The following is a 23,124-nucleotide window of genomic DNA, read 5'->3' as shown; positions in this document are numbered from 1 at the left end:
GTCTCCATTTGCTCTGTTGCATGTATAAAAAATCATCACTTTTATATTAGTCACACCAGGTTTAAAGACCAAACACTGTTAGTTCTTCCATTTTGGACACTAAATGGAATGTTTTGAAAACCTGAATAGCTTTTATCTTTGTAAGAGGTCAGTCTGGGAATTCAGTTCATACAAAACTATAAAATGGCTCAGTGACACTTGGATTACAGTGCACAAGTCCACTAGACTACTTTTATGTCACTTTCATGGTGTATTTTGGATCTTGGCAGTGGAAATCACCATCTGTTTACATTGCATGCAAGCTTGGATCTTATTCCTAACATCTCAATTTGTGTTTCACAGAAAAAAGAAAATAATACAAGTTTGGAACGACATTGGCTTGATTATACAATGACTACATTTGTTCGTTTTTGGATGAACTTTTTCTCAAAGGTGTCCGAATGCTTGACGGAGATGTGACTGATGTGGTGGAGGCCAAGTCTCTGGGAATAAGGCCAGACTACATCGACATTTACAGTGCCAGCTGGGGCCCCGACGATGACGGGAAGACCGTGGATGGGCCGGGGCCTCTGGCCAAACAAGCCTTTGAACTGGGAATTAAAAAGGTTGTTGTCTCAAACTCGCACACAAATTGGAATTTAGCATTGAGTAACTGTCATTGTAAGGTTTGTTAAATTTTGTGCCGTCAAATGATTAATCGCGATTAATCGCATACAAAATAAAAGTTTTTGTTTACATAATATATGTGTCTGTGTGCTGTGGATATTTACTATATATATATATATATATATATATATATATATATATATATATATATATATATATATATATATATATATATATATATATACATACAAACGCATGCATGTATATATTTAAGAAAAATATTTGTATAAAATAAATATATTTATGTGTAATATAAGAATATAAATATACATATAAATGTATATACATGTAAATATTTAAATAATATATATTCTCTATGTGTGTGTATTTATTTATATATACATAATAAATATACACAACACACACACATATTATGTACACAGAAACTTTTATTTATGATGCGATTAATCGTGATTAATCATTTGACAGCACTAGTTAAATTTAAGACTTAATTGAAACCACAACATTTGAAGGCAAGATTTGTCTAAAGCTGATCTGGACTAGTATGTTATGATGGTTTTGTCAAGGTCTGGGCAGTATGATAAGTCTTATTGTCATGTTTATATTACTATAACAAATTACTATTATTACTTATATTACTATTACTATATGAAAATATCATCATATGTGACCCTGGAACACAAAACCAGTCATAAGGGTCAAGTTTTCGAAATTGAGATTTAAAAATCTGAAAAATATGCTTTCCATTGATGCCGAGATACAACTATTTGAAAATCTAAAATCTGAGGTGCAATAAAAACTAAACATTGATAAAATCACATTTAAAGTTGTTCAAATGAAGTTCTTGGCAATGCATATTACTAATCAGAAATTAAGTTGTGATATATTTACAGTAGGAAATTTACAAAATATCTTAATGGAACATGATCTTTACTTAATATCCTAATGATTTTTGGCATAAAAGAAAAATCAATCATTTTGACCTATACAATGTATTTTTGTCTATTGCCAGAAATATACCCCAAGCGACTTAAGACTGGTTTTGTGCTCCAGGTTCACATATTGTAATTAAAAAAAATGAATAGAAAATAAATGATGCGAAATTAGCGCTGGTGTTTTCATGTGTCTCTGCAGGGCCGTAAGGGTCTCGGCTCCATCTTTGTTTGGGCGTCTGGTAACGGGGGCCGGCAGGGTGATCACTGCTCCTGCGACGGCTACACCAACAGCATCTACACCATCTCCGTCAGCAGCAGCACGGAAAACGGCAACAAGCCCTGGTACCTGGAGGTCTGTTCCTCCACCCTCGCCACCACGTACAGCAGCGGAGAGTTCTACGACCGCAAAATAGTTAAGTCACATAGACATCTGTAAGACCACAACAACAAAGCTCAATTGTTCCTGAAAACCATTTATAATGTTATTCATGGCTTTTTGGAGTGGTACTAATTCGAATTCATATTTTTAATTAAGGTTAAACCTCTTTAAGCTGACCAAGGCTGCATTTTTGTTCAAAAGTACAGTAAAAAACAATAATATTCTTAAATATTTTTACAATTCAAAAGGACCATTTTGTATTTGAATACATTTAAAAATGTTATTTATTCCTGTGATGCAGTGCAGAATTTTTATGATCCTGATTTGCTGCTCAAGAAATATTTCTGATTATTATCAATGCTGAATATATATATATATATATATATATATATATATATATGTATATTTTTTTTTCAAAGTTAAGATGAACAGCAACAGTCTTTAATGTCATTTTTTTTATCAGTTTAAAGTATCCTTGCTGAATAAAGTATTGATTTATTGACTTAATTCTCGCAGTTTTCATATTCAGCCTCTTTCATAATATTTTGCACATTGTTGGGCCTGTGCATCTCATGGTAATCAGTAAAATACTGCAATTGAATACTATTTAGGACATTTTGTTTACTTTTGTACAATAATCAGTTTTGTTGCTCTATTGTGATGCTTCTTGTGCCCTGAGGCAAAACCGGTTGAGATGCACTGGAACAGATTGAGCTTTTCAATTTCAAAAGTGCACAAGAAAATCTTGTTTTTCAAGATATGACCCCTTTAAGCGTGCATCCCTGTGTACTCCATTTGTCTTCTCCATCTGTCATCTACTCAACCTTTTGTCCTCATCTTGCTTTCAGCCTCGTAAATATGTTCTCTGCTTTATTGGCTCGTTTGCTCTCTTGATGCCACATATTGTTTCCTACAATTCATCTCAATGATTTCTGACACATTCTCCTTTTATTTCCTCCTTTACCCCTTTTTTAAGTATTAAACATCTGACCATTTATTTCAATAGTTGTGCTGTTAGATTTAAAAGCAGTCAGATGTGGTATTTTGTATTTATTTTTTGCCTTATGGCTGTAAAAAAGAATTGAGAATCCCAACACTGACGCAGAGATCTATCATCTTTTGACCAGAAATGCAGCTGTATATGCATGTTACCAGGAATCTGCCAAAACTCAGTCATCTTCTGTCCCAGATCCTGTTGCTCATCCTGCTAATACAGCCGCGCTCTTGTTGTTTGGCTCTTTCCACAAATATCTACTGATGAAATGAGATGGTTGGAAAAAAGACTGGGACTAAATGTTTGGTCTGGCACCCATACGCAGGGAAAACCGCTGGGTGCTATCAAGAGGATAAAGAGAATCTATTTTTTTTGTGTGTGTGAATTCGCTTTCTTTTCCAGCAGCGCAGATTATGACATTATCCTTAAGAATGACTACTGTGGGTTTTTGCTTTTCTTTTGGTGTTTGGGTAGTAGTTGAGGGCTTAAGAGCTAATTTACATTTGCATGACAGGATACGTACTTCTTTTTATCCTCTCACATAAATTTTGTTTAGTATTAGAAATGATTTAGTAAACATTAGTGTTATATGGCACATTTGATACCCAGTTGCAATTCAAAGTGCTTTACATACGTTAGTTAAAATATTTTATCATAGCAAATGATAAAGAAATAAAATGAGAAATAAGAAATAAATAATCATTTATAATATGATTTTTTTATGTCTAGATCAGTAAGTGTTTTCAACTATCAGATGATTCAATCACTCAATGTAGTTTTTCCCTGTTAAAAACGTACTATTCAGTGGTTTTAATCATTTTCAATGATTTTTTTATTGACTTTTTAATGATAATTCTTCTTTGATTTTTTTTAAATGTCTTAAATTCATTCCGATGAAGTGGTTAACGAAAGGTCTGTTAATACTTTTCTCACATGTCTTGAGAAAATGTTAAAGTCTAGTATTGTGTTGTTTATTTCCTAACCGCCGTTTTAAACGCGGAAATAAACCCCTGACACGCACACATATCGTACACGAGCATATGTCTCCAATCTCAGCATCTTCCTCGGGACCCCGTCGGTGGCACTGACCCCATTAATGTTTGTCCTTTTGAGAAACACCAGTGTAATCAAGCTCATGTTTGATTGAAGACACACTCGAGCGCTCGCTCTCTCTGCCTGCAGGCTACCAGAGCAGCTCTGTGGGTGACCCACTGTTTCCCAGAAAACCAGAACGACGAAATATTTACAGAGCACTTTGCAGAAAACCGCTCGTCCCGTCACAGTCACGGAAGCGCATTCTTTCAGACGATAGCTCAAAGTTTTAAAGGAATAGTTCACCCACAAATGACAATTCACTGAACATTTACTCACGCTCAGGACATGTAGATGTAGATGTTTTTATTTCTTCAGCAGATTTGGAGAAATGTAGCAGTATATCACTTGCTCATCAATGGATCCTCTGCAGTGAATGGGTGCCGTCAGAATGAGAGTCCAAACAGCTGATAAAAACATCATCATAATCCACAAGTAATCCACACCACTCCAGTACAACAGTTAATGACTTGTGAAGACAAAAGGTGCATGTTTTTAAGAAACAAATCCATCATTAAGATGTTTTAATCTTTCTCCTGTGAAAAAGTAGTCTAGTCTGAATCAGGAGAGAAATCTGCATAGATCAAGCACCATTTACAAGTAAAAAAGTTCAAAACAAACAAATGTGGGTGAATTTTGATGTGAAAGGACTAATCGAGGAGGCTTTTACACTGTTATTATCTGTGTTTAGTATTGTCCTTTTGCATTATTGACACACTGTTTTTCTCTTTAATACTGTAAAGCTGCTTTAAAACAATCTTTATTGTTAAAAGCATTATATAAATTAAGGTGACTTGATTTGAATTGACTATTATGGATTATAGACTCACATTTTGGCCAGGAGTGGTGGTTTTAAGTTAAAACGTCTTGATGATGGATTGTTTCTTACAAACATGCAGTTTTTCATTTCACAAGATGTTAACTGATGGACTGGAGTGGTGTGGATTACTTGTTTTTTATCAGCTGTTTGGACTCTCATTCTGACGGCACCCATTCACTGCAGAGCATCCATTGGTGAGCAAGTGATGTAATGCTACATTACTCCAAATCTGTTCTGATGAACAAAACAAACCCGTTTACTTCTTGGGTGGCCTGAGGGTGAGTACATTTTCAGCAAATTTTCATTTTATTAAGGAGGATTTGAATTTTTGCCTAAGCAGAAAGCATGCAAATCTAGAAGACCTGCTGTACCTGTTAATGAGACTGAAAGGAATGAATGGGAAAATCCATGTCCACTTTTCTGCATCTAAACTGAAGTTGTTAACTCTTTAATGCTCTGTGTTTCTGGTACCAGGTGACCACAGACCTGCGGCAGAGATGTACTGATGGACACACAGGCACCTCTGTATCTGCACCCATGGTGGCGGGTATCATCGCTCTCGCTCTGGAGGCAAAGTCAGTTTTCACTTTCAACAATTTTGACATAATTTTTCCATAAAACAGATGCAGAAAGCTGCACTGCTTCTATATATGCCGTTTTTATATTTAATGTTTTATTGGCTTAAAGAGACAAGATCTTTTGAAAAAAAATCATGAAACTAATCTGATTCAGCTGTAAAGCTCAATTCAATTCAAAATTAGTTCTAATCTGATGCAGTCAAATCTGAAGTATAACTGAATATTTAGTGTCTTTTACATTTTATTTGGTGACATCTTAAATAAATGATGACAGAATTTGTATTTTTAGGTTACCTGTCCCTTTAACACTTACACTTCATAATTACTCCTCAGTTCTTCTGCAGTGGTGTTTTTAGTGTCACATATCTGTCTGACTGGATTTATTGTGTGCATTTTTAATTGTTTAGACATGTAAAAACAAAGGTTTTGTAGACAAATATATAACTATTATTATTATGAAACCCTAGCAACTGTCTTACAGCATTTACATTTGTGACCCTGGACCACAAAACAAATCTTAAGTGTCAATTTCTTTTCCGAAATTGAGAATTCACTTTACACTGTATGAATAAATACACTTTCCATTGATGTATGGTTTGTTAGGATAGGAAAATATTTGGCCGAGATACAACTATTTGAAAATATGGAATCTGAGGGTGCAAAATAAATAAATAAATAAATAAATATTGAGAAAATTGAAAAATATTACTAATCAAAAATGAAGTTTTTATATATTTATGGTAGGAAATGTACAAAATATCTTAATTGAACATGATCTTTACTTAATATCCCAAGGATTTTTGTCATAAAAGAAAAAATCTTTCATTTTTACCCATACAGTGTATTGTTGGTTTTTGCTAGAAATATACCTGTGCTACTTATGACTGCTTTTGTGCTCGAGGGTCACATATATGCGTTCGCAATGCCCTCATAAAAAGGAAGAACTTTTCATGCTTATTTGAAATTCAGTCTTTTTCATCTGCAAGAGTAAAGTAAAACAAAATATTAAGGAAATTGAAATTGAACTTAATTTTCCATTGGATTCCTTTGTCTTGCTTTCTGTCTGGATCCTCTGCTTGTGAAGGCTTTCAGGACTGCAATTCAATTTAGAATAATCATGTGTGTGTATATTATGGTTTCAGCTCTCAAGACTATATTTACATTTGAGGCGTGATGTGTGTATTTTATATTGTTGAACAAAACTTCATGTAGTGCTAGCCACAGACTTTCAAAACCGCTAATCTATTTTAAAAGTATCACATAAGCAGGAGAACTTACTGACATGATCTTTCCATCTATTTATCTGTGCCTTTACATTTATGCATTGAGCAGACACTTTTTTCCAAAGCAACTCACAGTGCATTCAGGCTATACATTAATTTTATTTTTTTACTAGTATGTGTGTTTCCTGGGATTCGAACCCACAACCTTTTTGTGGTGCTAACCCAATGCTCTACCACTGAGTCACAGGAACTGAGAGTCATGAGATGGATGACAGCAGAAGTGAAATAAAGCGACAGTATTATAGAGAGGTGCCTGCTAGGATGCAGTTGTTACACTAAAATAAATGAGGGGCCCAAAAGCCCCTACAAACAGAGCCTCTCAGATGGAAAGCAAAAATGGACAAATACAAAAATGAAATAGCTGTTGTTGTACAGAGGACAGTAATTTTCAATAGAGCAATTAAACTTGAAAGCCTCATAAAAAGTCTTGTTTCAGTCCTCTGATAACCTGGAGAGATGTCCAGCATCTTCTCGTGAAGACGTCCAGACAGGCTCACCTCAAAGCCAGTGACTGGAAAACCAATGCAGCCGGACACAAAGGTGAACTGAACCTAAAGTACATATCTTTATGATATTTACACTGTTTAAATGTAGATGTGTGGTGTATTATAATTTCTTCTTCTTTTTTTTCCACTCATGATGTGATATGATAAATTAGATTTAATATAATGGTACATTTCTGACACATATGTCCAAGTGCATGGTAATACTATGGAACTTTTTAGAACTCTTTATTTTTAGTGGAATAGAACATCAAGTTGTTTTTTGGAATGCATCAGCATGGCCATAGCCAGGCTTTGAAAATAAGTGAGGTCCAGGTGGTTTGTATTATAACCCCCTTATTATAGAATTGTGATATAATTCAACTATATATACACTAACACTTGAAAAGAGACAGTAATTTAGATGTTTTTGGAGAGATGTTCATTTTTAAATCATACCCTATTTATTGCACCAAAGTATGTTAATACTTTACTATATTTATGGGGTGTGGAATTTTATCAGTTATTTCTTTTTCATGCAAGTTGCAACCATACATATTGCTGTTATAGATTTTATTTATAACCATTATATACCTGCTAACTTTGTCTAGTGCTCTTATGAATGTTTATATCATGATTTGTGAAAGTTTAACTACTGAATGACTTAGCATAGACTTCTTAATGGCCAGTGTTTGCATATCTTATTTCATTCTGTACTCTAGTGCGGAGACCTGTAGAACAAGTAACTTAGTGTTAGACCTATGAATACATTTTTTTTCAAATATTTTGGATATTACATAAGATAAAGTTATTGTTGCCCCTAAACTGCAACTTCCTACTTTATTAACTTTCTAAAGTGTCAAATTAAGTGGAAAAACGAGTCAAAAACACTTATAATAGCTGGATCTAGCAACACAGAGGCTGCGTCTCGTGCTCTCGCTAACAACTCTCCAAAGACTCTTTCACTTCGGAAGCGTCTCGCAGTGATCATTTTCATACCACAGATGCTAACCATTCTGAATTATACATGCAGACATTCATATGAGGACTCTAGCAGCAAATTAGTCAATCAGAGAACAAATTTTATTTTCGAACATGAAAAATTTTCAGAGGTCCAGACCTCGGTGAACTCATAGCTGGCTATGTGCATGAGATTGATCCAATATTTAATTTAATTAATTATTTTAGTCTTGTTTTCCTATTTTTAAATGTTCATAAACCAACATTAATTTAAGAAATATGTATTTGTTTATTTTGTTAGTTATTGTGTAAGATAATAAGACTTAAAGGGATAGTTCACCCATAATTGAAAATTAAGTTAATTACTCACCCTTAAGTTGTTCAAACCTGTATGAGTTTCTTTCTTCTGTTGATCACAAAAATACTATGTGAAAAAAAAGCATGAAAAAGCACAAAATATTCATATGAATGTTGGTAACTAACAAACATTGACTTCCATAGTACATTTTCTCCATACTAAGTCAATGGCTCAACGGATGAAAGGAACTTGTTAAGGATACATTTTGTAAAAAAATTAATTAAAAATAATCCCAGTAGCTTAAGAAAAATTAACTTGATTTAAGACATTCTCTGTAAAAAAAAAAAAAGCGCATTTGTCAAATAATTGTCCTTTTTTGAATGTCCTTAAATGAATGTTTTGTAACATATAAGCAATATCTGCTTTGCACTCTAGATATTAAAATCAGCATTTAAACCCATATTGGTGACACTAGTTAATACAATTTCAGCATTAATGTCTTTTGAATAAGTTAAGTAACTTATTTGAGTATTCAATATATTCTGCTGTCTGTAAAATCCATACCTGGATAATATTTGGTGTGTGTGTGTGTGTTTGTAGTCAGTCATCTGTATGGCTTTGGTTTGGTGGATGCCGAGGCCATGGTGGTGGAAGCCAAGAAGTGGAGAAATGTTCCGTCTCAGCACACCTGCAGCAAAACCTCTGACCGCAGAACCCGGTGAGGAGACTCACTTAATAAAACTCGCTTCTACTCAATATTATTCATCAAGGATGCATTCAATTAATCAAAAGTGAAATTAACAACATTTATAATGTTCCAAAAAAACTTGTTTTCCATTAAACAATATCCATAAACCAACATCAATTTAAAGTATTAATTTTTTTATAAACACAACTTATTATTTATAAAGCACAACTTTGTTTTCAAAACTGACAATAATAGGAAATGTTTCTTGAGCAGCAAATCAGTATATTAGTATGATTTCTGAAGATCATGTGACACTAGACTGGAGTAACGATGCTGGAAATTCAGCCTTGCATCTCAGGAATGAAAATGGTTATTTAAACTTGTAATAATATTTCATAGTTTTTGCATTATTTACTGTATTTTTGAACTAAATTATTATCTGCACAAACTCAAAGGTGATTCTGTGTAGGGTTTCTGCAGGTCTTATGCCCTTCCATAAATTAAAGCCTTAAAAAATATCTTAAATCAGAGAATAAAGTCTTAAATTCTTGAAGTCGTTGCATCAGTTTTGCATCATTTAAATTTTCTTTAAATTGACATAAACCCTGCAGGAACCCTGATAACAAATGAATGATCCATCACAAATGCTATAAAACGTGTTAAAAACACAAGACAGAAACTATATATGTGAACCTGGCCCACAAAAATAAAATCCATCATTTTGATGCAAACAATGTTTTTTGGCTTTTGCTAAAAATAAACCCCAGCGTCTTAAGACTTTGACAAGTTGTGGTTCAGGCTCTCACACAGACAATATAAGACACACACACACACACCCCTACCAGTAACTGTCACATCTCATTAGTTTAAAACACCTCTAATGTGTAAAACACCCCCAATCTACTGATCCGTTTCCAGACCCCATCTTCACCCGTGACCCAGTTGTATCTGGACATCTCTGCAGCAAATTCTTCTTTTTCATTTCCAGCGATATCTGATTCTGATGGGAATAATTAGAGGCATTTATTTCCATCAGGAGGGCAGTGGTTGGAACTGGAGCATGTCTAAGCATTGTTAGCTCATAACGTGAATCATCATCGGGCTTCAGAGAGGGACGGCGTGTCGCGCTGCTCTGAAGAGCGATGTACAATCAGCAGACGTGTCGAGACGGTCCACTTGAGCACCATGAATCACTTACGCATTCAGTGCAACACTTCAATTCTCAATTCAAATCCCCGTGATATAACCTGTAAGAAATTACTGAGGTATTGTGGCAAGTTACTGTGCTTTATTACAAAATGTCCATATTTCCAGGAATATCTCAATTTGTCGGTGCTGTTGCGTATTGAGCAGACACCTCCTGCATACCAAAGAAGCACAGATGTTTTCTGCAAAACTTTACTCATTTTTGTTTGGTCAAACTTGTCTTTGATTCAGTACTATTTCTATGTTGGTTTAGGGAATTAATCAAAAGTAGTTACAGTGTTTCATTTTTATACAGTTTTATTTATACTACTATTCATTAATGTTTTGAAAAAACATGTATTATTATTTTAATTTGAGTATTTTTATATACTTTAATTATTTTTACTTCTATATAGCCCTGATTGAGTTTTTAGTTTTGGTAATTTTATTAATTAAACTTATTTTGTTTGTTACTTGCCAGGGAAACATTTTTAATTGAAATCTTTTAAATTTCAAGTTTTTCATCTAATAGTTATATCTTATTTTAGCTTTAATTCAAGTAATGGAAATGTTTAGTTTAGTTTATTTCAATTAACGATAGCAATAATAAAACATTATATTTCTTATCTAGTATATAAATAAAAACCATGACTTTATAAATGTAGTTTTCATTTTCAGAGTTATTTACAGTATTTATTAATGTTATACCTTTTTACATTTTAGTTTATAATAATTTTTTTTATATACTTTTGTCATTTTTTGTATTATTATTATTTTTGACATTTCTTTATTAGATTTATTTTGTAGTAATTTTAGTACTTAAACTTCATTTAATGTTAGATGTCAAGGCGACATTTCGGTTTTTTTTGTTTTATTCTAGTTGTTTAAGTTTAAGTTTATCATCTAATATTATATTGTAGCTTCATTTAAGCTAATTAAAATGTGTTTCAATACTTCTGGTGAACAATAACAACATTTATAGTTATTGTTTTTTGTTTCTGTCATTTCAAATATTTATAATTTACTCTTTCTCGCTCTTTGTATTTATTTCAGTTTTAGTTTGAGTTATTGAAATACTTCAGGTTGTATCAGTTACTATGCAGTGCACCTTGTGCTTTAGCTGGAGTGTTAAGTTGTCCTGTTTGCACAAACTGTGTTCGTCTCTCTGTGTTTTGGATGGTGGTATTATTTCACGCAAACACAACTGTGCCACACTGCCACCGTGTCAGCACAGAGCCGGCAGATCACGGCCTGAGCGGGAATGTGTCGGTCACACGGACCCGGAATGTTTGGCGTCGTTTGCTGCAGCATTGTTCCGAAATGGAGTTTGAATGCACGACTGTTCTGTGTGGCCTAATTTGAACTGTGATGTCCCATGCTGGCACGTCTAACTACTGATGTATATTGAAAGGGATTTTCTCTCCTTTCATATCTGGCCTCAGAGGATGTGCTGTCATTGCATTGAAAGGCAGATTATGGTGGTGATCTGTTGAAAGGCATGATGAAACACTGTGACCTTAAAGCTTTATACCGTTTTGTTTTACTACAGTTAAAGAGAAAAATCAGCATTTTCTTTTCTGGCTTACTGCATTGCGTATTTCCTTTAATAATGGATGTAATTAATAAAATGGTTATCAGGAGTGTTTCATCCCTATCAGCAGCAAGTACAAACTTGATTATTTGTGAAATCTAATTTAAATAATATGGGGGTGGAACACATTTGCATCCAAATGGTAATTAATTTGCTCGGAGTTTGAACCTAAAGTGCTGCTATTAACTGCTTGATCGACTGAATTAGATTTTGTGAAAGGGTTTGTGTAAGTTACTTTTAAAAACTAAATCTCTTCTGCTCCCTAAGGTTGTGTTTATTTGATTAAAAATGCAGTAAAAACGGTAATATTTTGAAATATTATTACAATTTAAAATAACAGTTTTCTAATATAATATATAATATGAAATGCTATTTATTCCTGTGGTGCTGAATTTTCAGCATTATTACTCCAGTCTTCAGTGTCACACGATCCTTCAGAAATCATTTTAATATGCTGATTTATTATCTTATATTTTTAAGCTCAGAAGTACAGTTTTTTTTTTACAAATTGTTTTTTACTTGTCATTTTTGATCAGTTTAATACATCATTGCTAAATGCTAAAAATTTATTTATATTATTTAATTTATTTAATTTAAAATGCATTTTTTAATTAAATATAGTTGGATACAATGCAACACTTACTTTTGGCCCACTGCCTGTTTGTTTACGACTCAAACTGTGATAAAACACAGTCTATACTTAAAACCAAAACACTGTGCAAAGCAACACAATAAGAAAACACTGCTAGTAATAATCAGAACATACTGGATGATGAATATACTGTTGTGTAGATCTGCATTTCACTGAACTTTGCACTGGTTGATCAGTGCATTAATCTTGTGTAGCATCAACACATTCGAACTTGAATTCAGGCCAGGGCATTAACTGATGCATATTATTCACATTTTGATGTATATATTTAATGTATTGTGTCGATGACATCATCTGACCTCTATCAAGGACGCCACGTGGCTTGATTTCTCTTCCTCTGTATCTAAGTTCACATAATTTGCAGTGTGCGTTGAAAGAAATCGATCATCAAAATGAAGCAGCAGCTATTGATCGTCTCTGGGGGCCTCGTGTCTGACCCGGCTGATGCGATTAAAGACCTGTCAGCACATCTCTCCATAAACTCTTTAGACACATGCCAAAAATGTTGACATTTGCCAAGAATTGCCCCAGGTTCGACAGGTAGTTATATATATATATATATATATATATATATATGGTGGTTGGTGCTCGAAGTGTTTAAAAGTTCTGGCTGATAGCAGAAAGGTTTGGCTTGAATCTGGCAGGAGGTAATGGATCACTGTGTGTGTATATACAGTACAGACCAAAAATTTGGAAACACCTTCTCATTCAAAGAGTTTTCTTTATTTTCATGACTATGAAAATTGTAGAGTCACACTGAAGGCATCGAAGGCTATTTGAGCAAGAAGGAGAGTGATGGGGTGCTGCGCCAGATGACCTGGCCTCCACAGTCACCGGACCTGAACCCAATCGAGATGGTTAAGGGGTGAGCTGGACCGCAGACAGAAGGCAAAAGGGCCAACAAGTGCTAAGCATCTCTCGGGGAACTCCTTCAAGACTGTTGGAAGATCATTTCAGGTGACTACCTCATGAAGCTCATCAAGAGAATGCCAAGAGTGTGCAAAGCAGTAATCAAAGCAAAAGGTTGCTACTTTGAAGAACCTACAATATGACATATTCAGTTGTTTCACACTTTATTGTTATGTATATAATTCCATATGTAATTCCACATGTGTTAATTCAAAGTTTTGATGCCTTCATTGTGAATCTACAATTATCATAGTCATGAAAATAAAGAAAACTCTTTGAATGAGAAGGTGTGTCCAAACTTTTGGTCTGTACTGTACTGTGTGTATATATATATTAAAAGTTCTGGCTGATAGCAGAAAGGTTTGGCTTGAATCTGGCAGGAGGTGATGCACTGTGTGTTTATACATATATAAATGTTATTTTACTCATCCTAATGCTCGGGGAAGTTATGAACAACATGAACTTTACATTTTTATCTAAGTTCCATGAAATTTTCAGCATGATTGATTGTCAATGGAAAAAAAATGCTAATATGCTGAAAATGTACTCATTATTACACCATCCAAGATGAGCATGTTTTTTGGGGGGGAAATGAATGGGAGTCCAAACAGCTGATAAAAACACCACAACAATCCACAAGTAATCCACACCACTCCAGTCCATCAGTTGACATGTTGTGAAGTGAAAAGCTGTGTTTGTATGAAACAAATCCATTATTGAGGCATTTTGACTTTGTGGTGTTGATTGCTTGTGGATTATTCTGATGTATTTATCAGCTGTTTAGACTTAGTTCTGACGGCACCCATTCACTGCAGAGCATCCTTTTGTGAGCAAATTATGTAATTCTACATTTCTCCAAATCTGTTGTGATGAAGAAACAAACTCATCTACATCTTGAATGTAAACTTTCAGCAATTTTTCATTTTTAAACTATTCTTTCAAGTTAACTTTTCCTTTTAGGAATAAATCACTGATTTAAAGCATTTAGACGGGTCCTATAAAAAAAAATAAAAAAAAATAAAAAAAAAGCATGTTGCATGTTTCGTTTCTGTTGCAGAAAACACTTGTTCTGAATACTTTCAGATGGACTACACATTTAAAAGCAGGCAGGAATCTGTATAACTGCAATAAATCATTGTAAATAGTCTCTGTTTGAATGGTATGGGCTTGATAGGCACCAATATTTGGGTTAGACCAAGATGACCATGATAAAAAAAAAAAAAAAAAAAACAGGGCTGGTCAAAGACGTTCTGTTGGTTTCCGTTTGCTTTATTAATTGCATAGTAATTCAACATTTGAAATCTAACACAGGTTTCTAAAAGTAAGCGTGCTATCAAAAGTTTAAGATGTCTCTCAGATGTCATCTCCAATAAAACACACGCATGTATTAAATGAACAACGAATGTCGTCATGTGCGTAATCACTCAGATGCACAGCAGATGTTTTCTTACCTCTCCAGATTCAGAGGAGGCCTCAGATGTAGTACAGTATGTACTGTACTGTGAACAGGGTAAAAACTACAGGCCACCCGCGCTTCACCTCAAAATTTAAACTGCCATCATTTACTCTCCCTCATGCCTTTCCAAACCCAATCCGCTTTCTTTTTTTATGTGGAACACCAGAGAAAAAAGGACAAAAATCATAAATCTACATTAATGTTATTTATGCAACATGGGGGTAGTGCGTTAGAGTTTTCTCTCTCGTCCTTTGCTTGTAAATAGCTTGTAAATGGGTGGTTCATTATAGAGTTTTTCCCTTCGCAGCAACCCTAATTCGTTTTTTCATATATTGTCAGTTTTCATTTGGATTTTATTTGGTTTCAGTAATTTTGTGTGCTTGTATGTTAAGACTTTTTTTAGTTAGTTGTCAAGGCAACATTTCTAATTGTCAACTTAAGTTTGTGTCTAATATTTGAATAGAATTTTATTCCTACATTATTTAATGAAAAACTAAATATAGTTGTGGTTTAGTTAACAACTGCAACATTATTCAGAGCAACTTTAATGAAATATACCATATGTTCAATTTTATATTATTTGAATAAGTTTAAGGAAGTTATCGCCATTGTTGTTTTTATTTAAAATTTATTTCATTTAGTTGTTAGCTTTGATGTATATTTATTACAAAGGCAGTCATAGTTATGATAATGCTAAAATATTTGTTAGTTTCCAAAACATAATTTTATATTTTTCTTTAATTCCTTAAAGTTTAAGTTTTTGTCTACTGTTTATACTTCATTTTGTTTCAGCAAAGCAAATAAAAAAAAAAACATTTTAGCAACTAAATAAAAGTCTAATAATAAGACAAACGCTGTTCTGACTGTATGTAACTTGATCATGACATCTGGTCACCGGACACAACAGAAGAACATGTTGTTTTAGCAAGTTCATCGAAACATGATGAACTTGATAAGTTTAATGACAAGTCCATCCTGTCTAAACTGTGTTTGTGTTGTAAAGATGTCAGCCTTTTTTGTTTGCAGCCGTTCCTCTGAGAGCGTTGCCCTTAAAGCAGCAGTTGTGATGTTGTGACAGGTTTCAAAAGTTTAATTTAGTTTTGCTGAAAAGTCAAATATTGTTCTGTCTAACACATTTGTAGCGTTCCCTCTTCTGTCTTATATGTGGTGATTAATCAAATGCACGATTTCCATTGTTTTATTAAGATTAGTGATCTTAAAATGTGACTTGCTGCAATAAAATGTAGAAAACTGTATCGTATATGATACAAACAGTCATTATTATTTTAGTAATGTTGATGCAGTATTATAGAATTTATTGCTATTGTGAATTAGCTTTCATTTTCCATTTTCATTTTTATAGACATGTTAACAGTAAAAAAAACTTTTAAGTTTGGGAGTAAAGTAAAACATTCTCTGATCCAAAAAGCACTTTGCCGAATGTATCCCCCAAAATCCTGCTAATAGATTAATTACATTCATTGCAGTTTTATTGCAGTCAGTACCTTTGAAATGGGACTTGCAATAAAATGTTAAAACTGTGTATTATTTTCCTGATGTTGCTCCTTGCTCTCCTTTTATTTTGTTCATCAGAAAAATGGACAAACAGCCTGATAACATTGAATGAGAATCCAGTCCCCTGCTGTGCTGGCTTTCTTTAAACCATTAAAACATCTCTGTGTGTGTGTGTGTGTGTGTAGGGCTGGCTGTGTGCTTGGCCACTGATATTGATCATAGATTGGGTTTTATTTACAGCGTCTCACGCTTGGATGGCTATTGAGAGGGAGTGAGCCTGTGCTTCCAGTCTCATTAGCTTGGCTGCCATCTATCGATTTACAGGCTCATTCCTTTGGCTCTATGAAGGGAAAAATGTAATGGCTGCGTGCCATAAACAGTTGATGAGTAGATGCATTGTTTGCACTCGTTTGAGTTGTTCTGTTGAACCCATCAGTGCTTTACATACAGGAATCAGTTATCACCGTATGAAGTGTGATGATGATGGTGACTGTAAAGACTGAGGCTTATAACTAGTCTTATTTGGCAAAAAAAATAAAAATAAAATGTGTGTTTTTGTGTGTATACATACACACAAACAAATGTGTATGTAAAGTACATTATTAAAAATAAGTTATATAAATATCTATTTATATAGTATATATATTAATATAAAAGTTTTTTTTTATATAAGTTTTAGTTAACAGTTACAACACTGTTCAATGTGACTTGATTTCATTTAAACCTTAAAATGTCAAGATATATTACAAAATGTAGGTGCATAATGCGAGAAAATGTACAAATAAATTAAGGAAAAATGCAAAAATGTGTTACAAATATTTAGTATATAGTTGTTAATTTATTAATATTTGTAATTTGTTATTTTAATACATTATAATTATATATTTAAACTTTTTTTATTAATTGTTACTTTCAATATTTCTAATATATAATAATTATATATTAAATATTTTGTATAATCATTTAATATTAATATAATATTATTAAATATTTTTGTAAATGATTAAATAAATATTAGCCAGTTTATTTGATTTTTATTTTGCATTTAAACCCAGGGAAATGTGTGGTCTGTGGATGCTGTTTCTCCCCAGGTGTCAGCTGAAAGTTTCACTGCAAGCTGTCATGTTAAATTGAAGAGTTGCAACCTTCTGTTTTAAGCGTGTTTTCCTTTGAATGTCAGTCACAAGATTGAAAGGAGGCTGCGGCACAGTCTCCAGTGGGTATATTTCTGGGCGATGCTGCTTCTGAACGTGTGCTAAATAATGTCTCAGACCTCTAGTGACTAATTTTGTTGCCATCTGTGCACTGTTGTTTATCAGCACACCCATAAAATGCCGCAGATGCCATTATAAAGCCGTTGAAACGGTGTCGCTCCCGAGGAAAAAAGTCTTTAATATCCAAAACAAGCTTCTGGATTGACCGAATAGATAATCCTGCAGTTTAATGAGCCACGAAACGGCATTGTGGAAAAGTAAAGATCACAATGTGTGTGCTCGGTTTATTATTTTTCACACTATTAAGGCCAAGGTTATGTGTAATAAAGACACTTAGATGCTTACGATGTGATTTAAATGAATTGGGTTGGAATAAAATGAACAGGTCAGGCAATTTAATACTTTTTTATTGCTTTTTCCTTCAGTTTAACAAGCCCTGTTAGGGGTGTGATTGATGCTCTAGCTGCACAAAGGATTATGGGAAATGTAGTTTATTCATACAAACCTGTCACATCATAAACCAGTAGTGCTGTTTTTCCAGTTTGGTTGCTATTCTTAATGAAAAGTACACAAAATGTACTAAGATCTATATAAATATTTATATAATATAGTGTTTTCTATTAAATATTTTTTTAAATACATGCAAAATATTCTTACAACTATAAAATATCAAAACTATGAATATTTTATTTTTAGATAATTTTGTGTGTGTGTATAAATATAGATATACTTACAACTGTTGAATATAAAAATGTATATAATATTTAGGCCTATTGTATATAATAATATACTGTGTGTGCTTATTTAAAAAAAAATATTTATATTAAAAAACATAAAAATTATTAACAATATGAAATATAAAAAAATGATATATTGTAATATGTAAATTTTAAATGATAATTTATATGTAATATATATACTGAATTTGTAAATCTCCAAATACATCATATCAAAGTATATTATTTATATAAGGATGAACCTGTCATTTTGTATACTATTAGTGTTGTTTATCTAGTTTTATTGCTATTATTATGAACAATATACAAAAAAAGCATTTAGCCTTCTTTATTGATCTTTAATTAGCATCTCCAATATTTAAATTTAATTTAAATTTTAGCATATTAAAATGCATCATTATAATATTGTGGTGTTGTTTATGTATGATCGCTCTGTCATGCCTTCACTGTAGCAGTGATTTTGTTCACTACAGTAAGAGATGTAAATAAAGTCATGTGGTCTTTGACGGTGACTCAAAGGAGGCAGGACTTTCCCAGAAGACCACTTGTCCTCAAAATACACTACTTGCCTTAAGTTCAGCCATTTATCTTGTTAAGAGGCATTTTGTCTCTGTTGTTTTATAACACGAGTCCCTTTACTCCAGATGTGCTTGAGGACAGCCGGGAAGAACTGGGAGATTTTCTTTTTAGGCAAGCGGTTACTGAAAGCAGCCGTAATTTATGTCACATGCGTCATGTAGAGAATGTTATTTATTTCGTTATTTTAGTCGCCCTCATGTCATTGTGATTTTCTTCTTATTTTGTTCCTTCTGTGAAAATGTTTTTATTCTGATCTGCAATTTTTCATACTTTTGAATTTGGATGCTGATAAAAGAACATAAATACAGCATAAAAGTATCATCAAGTAGCTATAATGGAGGTCTCATAGAGTTTAGCCCTGAAAGACCTAGACCATTTTTGGGGCGCCTGACACACCTGCACTTTTCTTTGTTTTCAGACCTATTCTAGCAGTCAGCATCAAGTGCCATATGTCATTATAAACAGGAGAACTTGAAGTTTAAGTCTAACTAATTTAAAGTCCAAATTTCCCTTTTGTTTTCTCTAAGAATTAATATAATTACAGAATTTTAAGAAAAACGCAAGCAACAACTGGATGTTTTTTTACTGTGTACTCAAACAGAAACTCCTAAAGTTTGGATATTTTTCTCTAAAAAGTTGTATCTGGGTGTTTTACACTTCCCAATAAAATGTTGTTACACATAACATTCCCCAAGCAAGTTATAGCAATTTATTACAATATTATTTTTGGCGCTTTTGAGTGAAAAACAGGACTATTTCATTTACTAACAATAGAGATGTGTCCAAAAACGTTTAGGGAGTAAAGAAAACGGAAAGAGTGTTATATTATAACAAAACAAAAAAGTTTTTTTCGGAGAAATATATTTTCAATCTGAGTATGAACAATAAACACAAACTGCAGCATTAAAACAATTGCACAAATTGTCTTCTGCAACAATAAAAACAGTGCAAATGATTCACAAACTACACAAAATGAGTGAGAAATATTAAGAGTGCAATAGAACAAATAGTGCAAATTATCTTTAGTAGCTATATAATAATTATTTACTTAATAATATACATAATATAATTGATCGATCAGCTGGCAGGAAACTGCATCAGAATTGATTTTACCGGGAAATCGCCGGGAAAAAGATTCCAGTGCTTTATCAGACATGCACTGCTGTTTCATCCTTGTTTTTGGTTTGTTTAAGAGTCTTTTAGAGAATGAAAAATAATATATATTTTTCCCCTAAATGTGCTCATTGTGACTGATTTTGATTAATTTCGATGAACGCGGATCTGCATTTGACATTCGCACCTGTTCTCCACTGACCCCCTTGGATCCTCCTGCAGGTATATTCGAGCAGATCAGAAGCTGAACGCCAGCATCTCGAGCAGCGGTTGCAGCGATCAGCCGGATCAGCGAGTGGTGTTTCTGGAGCACGTGGTGGTGCGCGTCCTCATCGTCCACCCGCGCAGAGGAGACCTGGAGATCAGCCTCGTATGCCCTTCAGGGACGCGATCACAGCTGCTGGCTCAGAGGTGATGCACAACACACCAGCACATCTGACAGAGCTCAACTCATGACAACTCTCCAGGAGCTTTACAGTTTTAGTGGTTTCTGCGTTTTATTGGATGGATAGTGGAAATGATGAAAGAGTTTGGTCTTGCATCATCCGCATGAGCGCTGCAGCTCATTGCTATAGAGAAAGTGCACAAACCGCCAGACCACCAGCATGTCTCTTTAAACTTATATCTGTTTTCTGTAAAGTTCATCTCAACTTTCTTAAACCTGTTCTACAAACAAAGTGCATTAAAGGAAAATCCATCCATCAACATTTCTGAGCCACAAATCAAATCAAAAGTTTGTTTTGTGTCTCCTTCTCTCATGAGCTCTCATAATTTTCAATATCCAAAACTTTTTTTTTTCCTCGTACAGACACGTGCTCACTAGCGTGGTAATGTGCTGCTCTTACCGTAGTGTATTCTGTAGGGGTCCGCAGGAGCTGACGGGGTCTGATCTGGCTGCTCTGGTTTCTGTCACACCGGAAGCTTCTTGCTGTCAATCACGCAGCAGTTTGATATCCTCTCTGTTGGTCTTGATGCTCTGCGCTTTCCAAAATCTCTCTCCTCTCGGCTTCCGTGTGGTTTTGTATTCACTCAGTGGTTTTTCCCGCATGGTTATGAGTACTGAGAGACCCTGAGCATCGTTCTCCTAACCTTCATGAATAAAACTCTCACTCACTCTCAGCTGCTTCTGCTTCTGCTTCAGCATCCAGATCAGATACAGAGGACCAGAACTGAGTACCATACATGAGAAAACAATAGTGTCAATATAATTCAATATATTTCAGATTATTTATAGTATAGTAGTATGAAGCTACAACCTAAACAAAATGTGACGAAAAAAAAATAGATCTGAATGATTTTATGTATTTATTATTACTAAATCTTATGTAGTTTTATAAATATAAAAATATACGCCGTATATATGGCTTCAAATTATTTTGTGAGACTACAGCACAATAAAATATCACGAAATGTATATTGGTCGAAATGGTCTTAATAATTTCTGATTGTTTTTTTTTTTTTCTAAATTCTTATTTTAAATAATGCATTTCCCCTTGTGAGCTTTTGAGGGAAGTATGGCAAAAAAATGAAAAATGTTTCATACAGACTTGAAATGCCAAAAATGCCAAATATTGCAAGTATATGCAAATATTTAATGCCTTTTTGCAAAAGGCTGTAAACAAAATGAAACAAATTAAAGTTTTTTTTCTAGATTTTGGATATTACACATCATTTATTGGGATGTGGGAAATGTGGCAAAAATGTTACTAAAATTAAATATATAAAATAATTTAAAGTATTTTAGCGGCTGCAACAAAATCTGAAGAAATATAGTTCTGAATACCTTGAATATTTTAATTAATTAATTAATTTCTAAAAATCGTGCATCGTTTTGTTCATAGTTTGGAGGATGGCACAAGTTTTATTGAAGGAAATGTGTCTCTTCAAATATTAAGTGCCAGAAATGTTTAGGAAAACCAAAATGCCACAGCCATCTTCTCTGCCGGTAACAATGTTCGTCACTCTCGTTTGTCTACGTGAACGTCCCTCCATTCTCACTTCTCCACAGAAAGCTCATTGTTTTGATGTTCCACGTCTTATTTACTGTGATGGAGATGGAAGAGCTGTCAAAATCCGCCCCTGCACAAACATCTCCCACCGCGCGTCTGCTTTTCTGATAACAGACATGACAGCTTAATGGGACTTCCCGCATTCAGAGAGGATTTATTAATGGTCACCCCGCACTGCTCTCTCACCCCGGCCTTTCAGCGCTGAGAGTCGATGGAGAGCCATCCATATGACGCCTGCGGATTGCCAGGAAAGACATTTGCCTTGAATTATGGAGAGGGATGTTGTGGTCGGGACGTCCCTTCAGCTCATCTATTTAACATGCACGCTGCCAGAGCCAAGCACCGTTCAGATTTAGACGCCACGTTTGGTGGCTGGAGAAGAAAGCGTGCAGACGTAATGTGCGATACGCCGTCCAAGCCTGTTAACATGGGGCCGTGAGAGGGCCAAGTTCAGAAACGGCTCTGCTAAGCTCTCATTAGTAGTGTGATTGTGGACGGAGCTGTTTTTATCAGCATGAGTTCAGTTCAAAGCGAGCGCTAGTGGTCTGAGGACGCAGAGGGGGAGAGCTGCACTTTTGTTGATGCCTGATGCTTAGAGTGAGTTCATGCTGCTCATAAGTAGCAGTAAGAATCACAAATGACCAGAACCGAATGGTTTAGTTCTGTTAATGTTCTTAAATGTGCTACGACTATTGAACGACTTTGCTTTTCAGATGACATCACTCAGACCCCTCAGGCTACCAGCTAATGTTAAAGGGTCATTTCACACCAAAAATTGAAAATTACCCCACGACTTACTCACCCTCAAGCCATCAGAGGTTTATATGACTTTCTTCTTTCAGATGAACACAGTCAGAGTTATATTTAAAAATGTCCTGGCTCTTCCGAGCGTTATAATGGCAGTGAATGGCTGTTGAGATCTTGAAGGCAAATAAAGTGCATAAATCCTTCATAAAAAGTACTCCACACAGCCCCAGAGGATTAATAAAGGCCTTCTGAAACGAATCCATGCGTTTGTGCAAGAAATG

The 23,124-nt window shown here is 34.2% G+C and overlaps 1 protein-coding gene across 1 annotated transcript in view; it reads left to right on the top strand.

Moving 5' to 3' along the window:
- Positions 1 to 23,124, top strand: part of pcsk6 (proprotein convertase subtilisin/kexin type 6) — a 71,067-nt gene that overhangs the window by 23,356 nt on the left and 24,587 nt on the right. The window contains exons 7-12 of the mRNA XM_052561505.1: positions 433 to 605; positions 1,762 to 1,974; positions 5,322 to 5,422; positions 7,145 to 7,248; positions 9,049 to 9,166; positions 20,310 to 20,498. Of these exons, the coding sequence (XP_052417465.1) occupies positions 433 to 605; positions 1,762 to 1,974; positions 5,322 to 5,422; positions 7,145 to 7,248; positions 9,049 to 9,166; positions 20,310 to 20,498 (898 nt within the window). The remainder of the gene's footprint in view (positions 1 to 432; positions 606 to 1,761; positions 1,975 to 5,321; positions 5,423 to 7,144; positions 7,249 to 9,048; positions 9,167 to 20,309; positions 20,499 to 23,124) is intronic.

The sequence above is a fragment of the Carassius gibelio genome, chromosome B7 (assembly GCF_023724105.1).
Source record: "Carassius gibelio isolate Cgi1373 ecotype wild population from Czech Republic chromosome B7, carGib1.2-hapl.c, whole genome shotgun sequence".
Classification (NCBI taxonomy): Eukaryota; Metazoa; Chordata; class Actinopteri; order Cypriniformes; family Cyprinidae; genus Carassius; species Carassius gibelio.
Note: the sequence above shows the minus strand (reverse complement) of the source record. Positions and strands in the feature narration are given on the sequence as shown.